Genomic DNA, 11755 nt, shown 5'->3' on the forward strand with positions numbered 1-11755 from the left:
AGCAGCTATTAAATAACAATTTTACCATCACTACCCTCCCTTCCAAGACTAGGCAAGGACTCCGTAGCAAAGCCAACAGAAGAATCCATGTCTCCAGAATTAAACTGCTATTTTAATCAATATATTCCACCTGATGGATCTCACACAGCTTAGTGGGCTGGTGCCGTACAACCAGTTATTCTCAGATCTTTAAAACAAGATAAACTCTCTGTACAATCAATAACAGGTCAAAGAATTAAGTGACACAGGAATTAGTCAGTCTGTTCAAAACGCTGAAAGTATGTAACCTTTGGCTCATTATGAATCACAACACACCCTGACGGTGTTAAAGTTTCCTGGTATAACCACACACGTGATTCTACTCATGAAATTGCCCTTTACAATCTCTCATGCAATGTTTAATCCTTGGCTTAGACAGGTGACAATTTTAGTAATAGTGATTCTGGACATGTCAGTCCTGAAGCCCTATAATAAGCTTTGCAATATACATGTTTAAAGTAGCAGTGAAGCTTCCTCAAAAGGCAGGAAGAGAAGCACATAGCATCAAGAATGTATAATGCACTATGTTATACCTACAGTACAATGTACAGGGTATATACAGTAAGTATGAACACCACTGTAAAACTCCCTGCTTCAACTACTTGTCATTGCTGACCTTGAGATAATATTCAAATCAAGAGAAGTACAAACAGCAGAGTCTGGAATGCACAACCCAAGTTATGTGTCCAAGCTAGTGACATACACAAACTGGAATGGTAATATTAAAATAGCACACACTATAGCTTATGCATTGAAGAAGTGCATAAAAATGGTTAATCAAGACTGGCTGGTTGCAAGTCATATTTAATCCAGTTGAGAAACTGGATGGATCAAGTTCACACGTAGTTTTCTTTAAAAAAAGGAACTGAAGGCTTGTCCATTTGCCAAACATAATTGCCTAAGTCCAGCAAGTACGCTCTTTAGGTTCCCTAAGCACACGGTTACTTTTTCTGTTTTTTGCTTGTAGTCTTCCTTGTGGTACTCACCCCTCCAGTCTGAAAAGTCATTTGTTTTAAGGGATAAGGGAAAGACTACAGCTTAGGGATAGAGGGGGCACTGGTTATGTGAAATAAAGCTCCACTGGTTTAAAAGTTGTAACAGATTTGTTAATTTTTAATTATTTTTAAAAACACCAAGCCTTCCAATTCTCTTACCCATCCTCTGTAGACTATAAAATTAAATGTTCCCTAGTATATGTCTGAGCAGAGGACATGATTTGAATTCTGCCGTGTGCATCTGCTAGAGGGAAATTTATTCTGGAGAGCCAGAAGACTGCACTGCTGAGGAGCCATTGGGACTGGAACTCGGCATTGCAGGGCATGTACGAGATGTGGACAGGGCTCAGGTACAGTAACGCTGAAAAGGAAGAGAGATGCTGCCTACCTCAAGCTATCCCAGCTACCTCCTTCCATCTTCACCCCCTGCTCTGCTCCACTGCCAGTGACTCCATAGCAGCTCACCACCTCCCTGGAGAAAATATTCCATGGAGAGATACCCTCCCGCTATGATGAACACTGTGCAAGTACTTTAAAAGTTGGGAAGGAGATGAAGGGGGTGCACCACATCTCCTAGGATCACAGGGAAAGGAAGAGAGGCAAGAAGAGCATTTCACAGCAACTGTACTCTAGAACACTGGAATCAGGGTTAAAAAAAAAAAAGTTATACATACAAATAACTCATCCTTTCACATCCAGGAAAAGTGCAAGAACTGAACATGTGTGTATATTGTGGTGTGGTCTAATTAGTTTGGTCCACTCATCTAGCTCCTGCCTTGCCAAATAGGCATGAAATAACATTGTTCCACATTAGCAGCACCCTTTATCCTTTTGGTTTGAGGGCGATGCAAAACAGAAGACAACAGAGGGGAAAAGAAAGGAAGAGGGACAGAAATCAGATCTATTACACTTATTTTTGTGGATCAAACTGGGTACTTGACTCTTTGCCAATTACGAGAAGTGACACCTTCAAGAGGCAGAGCAGAGGAACAACGAAATGCATTTCCAGAGCATTACTAGGTGCTCCTCTTAAGGCATTCAGGTCACTTGACAACTGCAGGTCCTTTCTTATGCAAAGATATATAAGCCTCTTTGCAAGGAATTAATACCAAAGGGCAACAGGGAGAACTGCAATTTCTAAATAAGCATCTGTGTGCCCAAATTCCTGGGACATATACTCACACCCTTGCATCAGGGTCAGGAGCAACTATTAATTATTATGATAGCTCCCCATGACTGCTAACAACACTGATGCTACATTGTTTTTGTTGGTTTGGTTTTTTTGGTTGGGTTTTTTTGTGCCTTTCTATGTTTGTTCTGCACCAGTTCCTACTTTAAATGGCTTTGCAAGTTATTCATCTTGATCGTTCTATAAATACTGAAACTTCAAAAATGGAAGTTTCCAGTATTAGTCACAATGACCACTACTTCCTTTAATGTAAAGTGTTTGGGAACTTTTGATACTGTTCCAGATAGTTTAGAAAAAATACCCTGTCCCATGTTGGATATTCTAGTATCAAACTTTTCTGTCAAAAATGAGAGTAGCTCCTGTTATTGTTTATATCAATGCTTGCTTTAAAGCAAACAAAACAAAACAAAAAAGAAACAGCTATCAAGAAGCAGCTATCAGAAGCAGTTCAATGAGGCCAACAAGAATAGAGCTACTTTTCGTTATTATTTGACCTCATCTACAAGGGACTGTTTTTTGTGTTGTTTGTTTTTTTAAAGAATTAAACAAACATCAGATGTTAACATAACATAGCACTTAACTTTACAGTGCACATCAGAATCAGGCAGTGAAAATGACTGCCATGGATTCATTTCTCTACAGAAAACCAAAAAGTAAACAAGTGAGTCACAATGCTCCAGGTTTAAGTTTCAGTTGCCATTGGTAACATGGTAAAAGCCATAACTCTGTTACTGTTGCAGAAATTTACCACTTCACACCAGCTGAGAATCTGCTTTGTAATTTATCCAAATAACACAGAGTAATAAAGCCATCTTACAAAATGTTTTTTGTTCTATTTCCCATTCTGCAGTTGACCAAGAGCATACTATTGCACTGGAAAGTTTGTTAACAGCTTGGTTACACGCAACTGCATGTAAACTGATTTCAATTAAATCCCACCTTCTGATCCTTTCAATCATGGCCTTTCACAACTAGAGATTTCCAACAAGAGAAACATATAGCAGGGAGCACTGTTCATCCACTCATTATAACCTCCTTTTGAAAGCTACATCTCTATTAATATATTGAGCTTCAAATGAGAAACAAGACAAAGACTTTGTGCTCCCTTCTCCTGATCAAATTCAGGATCTCAAACATCTGTCCCAAACAGCTCAAGCACCTTAAAGGGATCTCCTTTTATGATACTGCCACTATTTACAGATCTAGATAAGTTAGTGCCTGTTGCAGACTGTAAGGTTACGCAGCCCTAATACAAGATTACCTTAACAACAGAATTTTCTCATATGGCTTTCTTCAGTCCAGTTTTATATGTCTCAAGTGACAAGGTTTCCTCAAGCTCTGTAAATAATTCATGCATAAAGTTAAAGCACTTGTGGTTTTTGAATCCTCTGAAGGCACCAGTCTCTTATCTAGTTGTTTATGCCTAAAAAAAGTACATGGTATTATTTCCCCCCCACTAAAAACTTAAAACAGTTACATTCACTCACCTCCTGACAGCTGGGACTGGGTAGATGCACACCAACCAGTGACACCAGAGTATCAATTGTTTCCAACTCCTGTTGGTAAAAGGTCTGAATTTTGTTTTCTAATAGAAAGCCTTTCACTTTCCCATGCAGCATATCGATTGAGAAATTCTGACCCTCCAGGCCACTACAAGGATAGAGAGAACATGTCAAAAGGCAAGAAATATACTACTAGCATTTTTAGAACAATTACCTAAAGTTAGCCTGCTAGACTGCTTTTAAAAGGTCAAAAGCTATTTCACTGTCCTTAAAGGATTTGAATTTAAACCCTTAATTAAAACAGACCATTTTTATAGGCAACAAACATCCAACTGTTCCTCTTCAATCATTTGCTGTAACAGTGTTGTGATTTTAAGATCTGCAATCTCTGAAACCACACTACATGCATCAGACCTGCCAATAAACATCCAGCTGCCCTTAAACTGAACATAGGAATGGGTGTTTGACTCAGTTTATTGAGGTTATGTATTTGTGATTTGACGATGACACAGGCAGCAGAAGTTGAGGGCTTTTCAATGGAATAGCTCCTTATCCTTACACATAAAACACAACCAGGCAAGGACACTCCTCCATCTAATCTCTTGACCTCATCCCCAAATCTTGCTCCAAACCCCAGCTTTCTTTACTAGATGCAAGAGGTCTGTACACAGTATTTTACTACCTTCCTAATATTCAGTTTGGTTCAGCATTATATTTCTTTTCTCAGATTATGGACAGGTATCTCATCTGCATGGATCATCAATTATTTGGGAGAAAAGCAGGCTGCTACTGTATGCTTGCACAGAGTCTAAATCACAGTGGGGCCCTGTTCTGTCTTTCTCCACAGTTATTACAATAACAAATAAACAATAATAAAATCCCATACTTTGCCCCGAGACCAGTCTGAATACTGCATTTACCTCTGTCCCTCCTTGGGGCCTTGGAAAGGTTTATCATAAACTTCTCTATAGAGACAGGGGAGCTCCAGCATTCTTGAAATCTGAACATCACACACAGGATCATCCACTTTATCTGGAGCGGCAAAAAGAACACACATACTTGGCCAGAACTGCCATACCAATTTTTTAAGCAAGCATACCTGAGGTGGCACAACAGAGCTTCACATGCCAGTATTAAATTGGCAAATTTTGTTTGCTGTTGTTTTTATAAAAACAAAACCACAAAGGCCACTCCTGCTTTTACAGTTTACAAGGAGGTAAATGACCTGTTGTGGTGCACTGCAGATTATGCTTTTGTCTGACAACTTACTTAACTGGAATTTATGATCGCTATTTTACCTTTCAGCAGTCTTTATCCATTAGATGAAGTTAACACATAGTAAGGAGCTTTATTTGGGCCAAAGTGAAAGCAGTTTAGAGGCTATTTGAATTGCGTGTCTCTCCTTTAATGAAACAATGGTATTATTACGAGCCCTTGAATGGGTTATATATTCATAAATCTTCTGCCTGGAAAGGAGGGTTGAATCCCCTCTCAGATTTTAGCTAGAGCTGAAAAATCTACAGACTTTTTATCTGAGCTATACAGGGTTTTTAAAAAGATGGGCTTCCCCCCACTAAAAGAATCATTTCAGTATTGTCTCTGGAAGGTTTCACTGGGGAAAACCAACTCTTACACAATAGCACAGACATGGAGGAGAGAAGAAATTATGTAACTGGAAGCTCCTAGGGTGTAAACAGTGGACTGCAGAACCCTGCTGCACAAAGAGCTGTCAGATGCAGGGGCAGCACCTGCATGCAGATCTGTGGCCAAGTGACTGAAGACGAGGAACACTTCTCAGTCATTCTGCTGAGCCAGACACCTTAGGAGAACCCGGGCTTCAGTGGTACAATGTGCCCATACGCTGCTGTCTGCCTATGGAATGGATTATACAGGCTGTGACAAACGGCAACCGTTTGTCCAAAGCAGCTAATGCTCTTGATGAAGCGTGACATAAAAAGGTCACCAACTCCCTTCCCATGGGCTTTGGCTGTTCTACTTCAACACAAAGAAAACCGAAGAGCAAGTCACTCTCACAGATACCCAACCACAGTATCTGCATAGCATTCTTGTATGCATGCTAGTCATCTTTTCTAGATTTTCCAGGAATGCCTCATTTACAGGCAATCTAATCCCACACATTAAGTAGTGTGTCTTCTAACCTTACACTGCTAAAACTGAAATAAAGACATACGGATAAAAATCTCTTTAGAAAAATGAGATGCCAGAAAACAAAGTGGAATTTATTCAATTAATTACATACAGCTTAGATCTTCTCAGAAATTCAGACAATTAAGTTATATATGTGTGTATATATATGTTCTATATAGATCCATAACACTCACAAAAACATGAAGCCTGAATTTCTCTTTGTTGCCTGTAGGTTCGGATGTGACCTCTGACCCTGATAATATCCCCGATCTCCAGCTTGATTTTCTGGCTTGCCATTTCTTGGAGTTTCTTCATCTGTTCAAGCACAGTAAGACTGCTGGGTGTGCTTGGATGACCTGTAAGAAGTAGGGGAAAGGAGATCAGGCATTAAGGCCAAGAGGACTGTCCTTTTGCATTCATCCAAACACCTAAGCATCACAGGAGTCATTACTAAAAAAGGGGTAAGGTCCCAGGAACCATGTGTCCTGGGTAGCAAAAATTTGGGGTGTCAAAGTTAGTTTACAGTATTATATTTATTTAAATAGTTCACCTGGGGAAAGTGTAAGAGGGAGGAGATACTGATTTACCACTGAAAATGTCATAGATGGGTTGCAAAATTGAGACATTAATTTGAAATGGGTTTTGTCATTTTTTGATTTTGTCATGCTAAGATGGATGAGACGGGAAAAAAAAAGGTCAGTTGAACTTTTTACATAAAGGAAGAATGAGTCATCTGAGGTGGGGCCAAAGTATTCATGTGATGCAATTTGATGTCTACACTGAGGTGAATGCAACTTGACAGAACTTCGCATTTACGTAACACACCTTTGCAGTAGAGTAAATTCTCCATAACTTAAAACTTGATTAATGATCCAAGTATCCCTGATCACAATTACAAAAGGCTGGAAGAAAGTTTCCTGTGCCCCCTAGAAGCTGTTTTCTTTAGCAGGTACAAATGAATTAATTTCCATTAATAACATAGTGTCTATTCAAGCACTACTGATGTACATGTAAAATAAGAACAAAAGGCTCAAACAAGCATTCTGGCTCCTCATTCTATTTCAAGCAATATTTCATGCAATTTCTTTAATGAATTTAAGTTCCCCAAAAAACTGATTTGATTGTGGGTCCCCATTATTTTTTTGGAAAGCTGTGCCACAACATCACCTCTCTAAAAGAGAGAGCTGTCTCCTAGATTCCAGTTGGGATCATTTATACCACTTGTCATATCATTGTTAAATGTAAATAAATATGAATTATCTGTCTGTATACATGGGCTTGTTCCACAGACATCAGTTTTTAACTTTTACAACCAGCTTTCCTTTCCCCATTCTGTGCATATATAACCCTAACACTGGCAGATGACACTAGTAACATTTATTTCAGTAGGATTTGATCAGCTCCATATCAGGGTTGTCAATCTATTACATGAGCTTTCAAGAAGGTCCAAAGTAGAAAGTATTCCATACTTTGGTCTATGAGAAATGGTGGGAGAAAAAGCAAAGAGAAAGCCAGACACTAGGGAGTTCTTCTGTTACCAAGTGCAATAATAGATTTATTTCAAATGTACAATTTCTGCACATTTAGAACTTTCCCAAATCATAAAAGACTGCTAGCATCCTCCCTCTGTGTTTTAAGCTACTTTCGAGTTCATCACTGACAGTATATGCAGAAGCAGGAGGAGAATATGAATGCAAACAAAGAAGAGAAGATGAACCCTGAAACCACTGTATCACAAGGGTGGGGAACGTAGACCAGGTTGCTGGTCAATGGATTGACTTTGGAAACAGATGCTGTGGCATGTGGCAGATTTCCAGCCTAGTTCCTCACTAGATGAAGTCACAAAAAGAACTGTAAGAAGAGGATTCTCTGAACAATGTCACAGTATAGAATTAAAATACTGTATTACCCAGGTAAGGGAAAGGCATGACAGGTCATAATGTAGTGGTTTTACTGGCATCACCATTGGACACAACACAAAAAGTAATACAAAACTCCCAAAGTGGCCCAGGCTGTAGGATGTGATGGTTTAAAATTAAAAGAGTTGAATTTGCTCTTCTGCAAGTTTGATTATTTACTAAATTACCTGAGACAGACATGAGCAAAAATGTACAGTCAAAAGAGGAATTATTTATTTGATAAATTACCTGATAAAGATGTTTGTGCTACCATGCGATTTTTCCAGCAGACACAATTTATAACTCCAGTACTATCATCCACTGTAAAAAAAAAAATTGCAAGAATTACAGAGTAAGAAAGCAGGTAGTGATATTCCAGGAAGTGAAGATACATAGATATGTAGGGCGATGACTGCCAAGGTTATCTCATTCCAACCAGTCTGAAAGGGAAAGCGGGTGCTCAACCCTACTTATACCTCTGAAATAATCTCCACAGTCATTTCAGTCGTGGAAGTAGCTCAGCACCAGATACCATGCTTATGTGCATAGTCAGCAAAGTAACAGGTATATTCTCAAAAAAAGATCAAGAACTAATTTAAATTATGAGGCTTCAGTACATATATTGAATACTGAAGGGTTTTAATATCATTGACAAGGTCAGAAGAAGAATCAGTGTTGAAGGCTGAAGCCAGACAAATTAAAATAGGAAACCAGGCACAAAACACAGAAGCATTACTGTAACAGTGAGAAAACAGCACTTCAACATTGCGGGGTACAATCATGTGAATAGACTTGGAGTGCTGCTACCTCCAGCTGCACTGGTTTCCATGCTAATATCGTGCAGAAAATCTGCTGGCCTTTCCCATACAAGAAGATGTTCCAGAGAGCAGAAAGGCAGCTCCTCTAGCCAGGAAGGACAGAGAACAGCACATGCTTGTGGTTCTGCTCTAGGACAGGAATTCCCAACTTAAAGTATATGTACTGGTGGCATGCAAGCCACTTCCGTTGCTGAAAAAGCTTAACACCTTCTCTTGAGCACGGGAGCTCCCTAGCTTTTCCTGTTTTGCTAGTACCTAATCAAAATAAGTTTTGTGATTTCTGCCCCAGGCACTGCGCTGTCAAGGACAGCAGAAAAAGACAAAACCCAAAGAAAAGCAAAAAACTATCAGAAGAATCAATTGTTCTACAGATCAAGAGACTGTATATAGATGCCATGTCCAACAAACACTTTCGAAATAAAAAGGCACTAAATGTCTGCCAAACCACAGCAAGGATCACATTTCCAGTCCAGCTAATGTTCCAAGCACCTTGCTCCTTGAATGTAGCCATCTCCAAGATGGAGCTTCCACTCTTTACAGATTGGAATCTGCAATTTTCTTCTGCTCCTTAAACCAGATCCATGACTACAAAAGTAACAACAATGTTTACCAGGAAGGTACTGATTGGTACCTGCAGTTGTTTCCTCTGGGAACCATAGCATCAAAGCAAAATGCCTTTGCATTGTCTCACATGTTTTGAAACAATCTCCCTATTTGGGGGGTCCAATTTCAAACCATTGTCTTGCCTTCCTGTTTCCCAGTGGTTTAGCTGCACGTTCCTAATAACAAACATACAGCATTTATAAGATGCAGGCAATTCCAAATTCCATTCCAAAAGTATGCTCATTTCATTGCTATCCCCCTTTTGAGCTGCTGTGTCTGCAGCTATTTCAGCAGCTTTAATTTTGTACCAGAGCATAGATAATGATCTGTTAGCATTTTCTCTCCTTGGTATAGACAAAAAGCAACTATTTTAGTAAGAGTCAGAGCCCCCATATACCATGCCAAGCCATTCATGCAAGCCAGCAATGGCAATAAGAAACAGGGCAGATGACATTTCACTATTACATTACTGCAGCTTCTAGGTGTTCCAGCTTGTGACTGGCTGTTGCACCAACTGCGACAGATATGCTTCCTAAGAAGGGCTTAGAAACAAAACAAACAAGACTGAAGGATTAGGAGGCCAGACTCCTCCTCATCAATGTAACAGCTGAAAACTGAGTCCTGGAGAGATTGACCTGTTCCTGACCACACAGAATCTGGTAGTAGAGCAAGGCTCTGAAACAAAGTTTTCCCAGTTCACAAATAAAAGCTCTGAGCAAAAAGACAAATAACTCCTGAAGCACAGATGAATGAGAACTCTTGCAATTGTATTCTAATTAGACAGGAAAATGATAACCTTATTTTAAATGCACTCAAGGGGTCTACAAGCTTTTGAGAACTCCCTGTGCCGCCCTTCCTCATTTCCTTGGGTTTAAACTTTTGTTTGTTTCGTTTTTTGTGGGTCTGGTTTTTGGTTTTTTTTCTGTTTTGGTTTGGGGTTTTTTGTTTTGTTTTTGACTCTTACATTAACTATTTGAGGGGTAGCACTCTCAAAGCTACCTGGTAAATGAGAAAATTGTGTTCATTTTTATTTCTTTATAACAAAAAGGGCATGGTTCTTGTAGAGCCTACTGAGATCCCGGTGAGATTTTTTTGTTTGTTTTTAAGGCAAGTGCCTTTCAGCCTTTCAAAACAGTTCTGGAGTATAAGGAAAACCACATCTCATATTGTTTGGTTTTGTTAAAAAGGAAAGGAAAAAACCCCAAGAGGTCAGAAAGGTACATTAGCTAAAATATGAAGTTGTTCAAAGCTGCACTTTAATTAGATTTCCTTCTCCTAATTGATCATAATAATAGCAATAAACAATCAAATCAAAGTGTCCAAATCAGGTTTTACCCAGCATGTAATTTTTTTTTTTTCTTAAGCCAAGAAAGAGTCAATTCACTCTTTTACAATTATTATTTTGTCATCAGTTCTGGCTGTATGGTCTTCCAGCACAGAGAGGACCTAAGATTCTCTTAAAATGAGTGGTGTATATTCTGAAGTAGACAGACGGGAAATAAGGGGGGGAAGATAGTGGCAGTGATACAAAGAAATTTCAGTTCTCTATCAGAGAAAAAGTACAAAGGGGGAATTGCTTTGTAAGCCACTTTTAAGCAGATGGAAAGTGAGCAAGTACTGAGCAGTGTGCAGCCCTCCAACTGATGCAACGCCTGCTCTGTGACTCACCAACCAGAGTCTGTTGAACTGAGAGATGCAAGAAGTTACAAGCAGGAAACTGTCTAAGAAGTTACAATTTTACTCTGGTGGAGTCAGCCTGCCTGAAAGGAAGGGCAGGCTGGGGAGGGGCACCCTGGCAGGTAGCCTGAAAGCTCAAACCAGGAACTGCTGGAACAGAGTGAAGTTGGATGTGAAAGGACAGCAGGAAGCCAGGCTCACTGAGAGCTGTAGTTAAAGGTCAGCTGATCTAACACTAGGGCCTTAATTCCACTACTCTGCAGTTTCTTTTTATTTCTATTCCTCCATTTTCTGCCCCAATGAAACATTTCCAACAAGTTTACATCCAAACTAATGCCGAGAGCAGCGTGGGAAACCCTTGCCCATAGAATTGTTTTTGCCTTGGTCATTTTGATTCTGTCTTCCTCTGTTCTCATGCAGTGATAACTGCATTTGCATACTATTGCAATAAAAGAATAATAGCTGACATTCAATTTATGTTTCAACACTTCGTTACATCATCAATTACATCTCTGCCTCTTAACTTAGGTGCTTGTTTAGCCTGTGCTACTTAAAGTGAATGGTGTTAAATCCAGTTGGTGGCCGGTCATGAGCGGTGTTCCCCAGGGCTCAGTTTTGGGGCCGGTCTTGTTCAATATCTTTATCAATGATCTGGATGAGGGGATCGAGTGCACCCTCAGTAAGTTTGCAGGTGACACCAAGTTGGGCAGGAGTGTTGATCTGCTCGAGGGTAGGAAGGCTCTGCAGAGGGACCTGGACAGGCTGGATCGATGGGCCGAGGCCAACTGTATGAGGTTCAACAAGGCCAAGTGCCGGGTCCTGCACTTCAGCCACAACAACCCCATGCAGCGCTACAGGCTTGGGGAAGAGTGGCTGGAAAGCTGCC

The 11755-nt window shown here is 39.9% G+C and overlaps 1 protein-coding gene across 1 annotated transcript in view; it reads right to left on the reverse strand.

Annotated features, from left to right (window-relative positions):
• Positions 1 to 11755, reverse strand: part of STN1 (STN1, CST complex subunit) — a 30878-nt gene that overhangs the window by 12514 nt on the left and 6609 nt on the right. Inside the window, exons 3-6 of the mRNA XM_009277843.2 lie at positions 8021 to 8092; positions 6068 to 6229; positions 4646 to 4757; positions 3747 to 3873 (exon numbers count right to left, since the gene is read on the reverse strand). Coding sequence (XP_009276118.1) covers positions 3747 to 3873; positions 4646 to 4757; positions 6068 to 6229; positions 8021 to 8092 — 473 coding nt within the window. The remainder of the gene's footprint in view (positions 1 to 3746; positions 3874 to 4645; positions 4758 to 6067; positions 6230 to 8020; positions 8093 to 11755) is intronic.

The sequence above is a fragment of the Aptenodytes forsteri genome, unplaced genomic scaffold, assembly GCF_000699145.1.
Source record: "Aptenodytes forsteri isolate BGI_AS27 unplaced genomic scaffold, ASM69914v1 Scaffold15, whole genome shotgun sequence".
NCBI classification, from domain to species: domain Eukaryota; kingdom Metazoa; phylum Chordata; class Aves; order Sphenisciformes; family Spheniscidae; genus Aptenodytes; species Aptenodytes forsteri.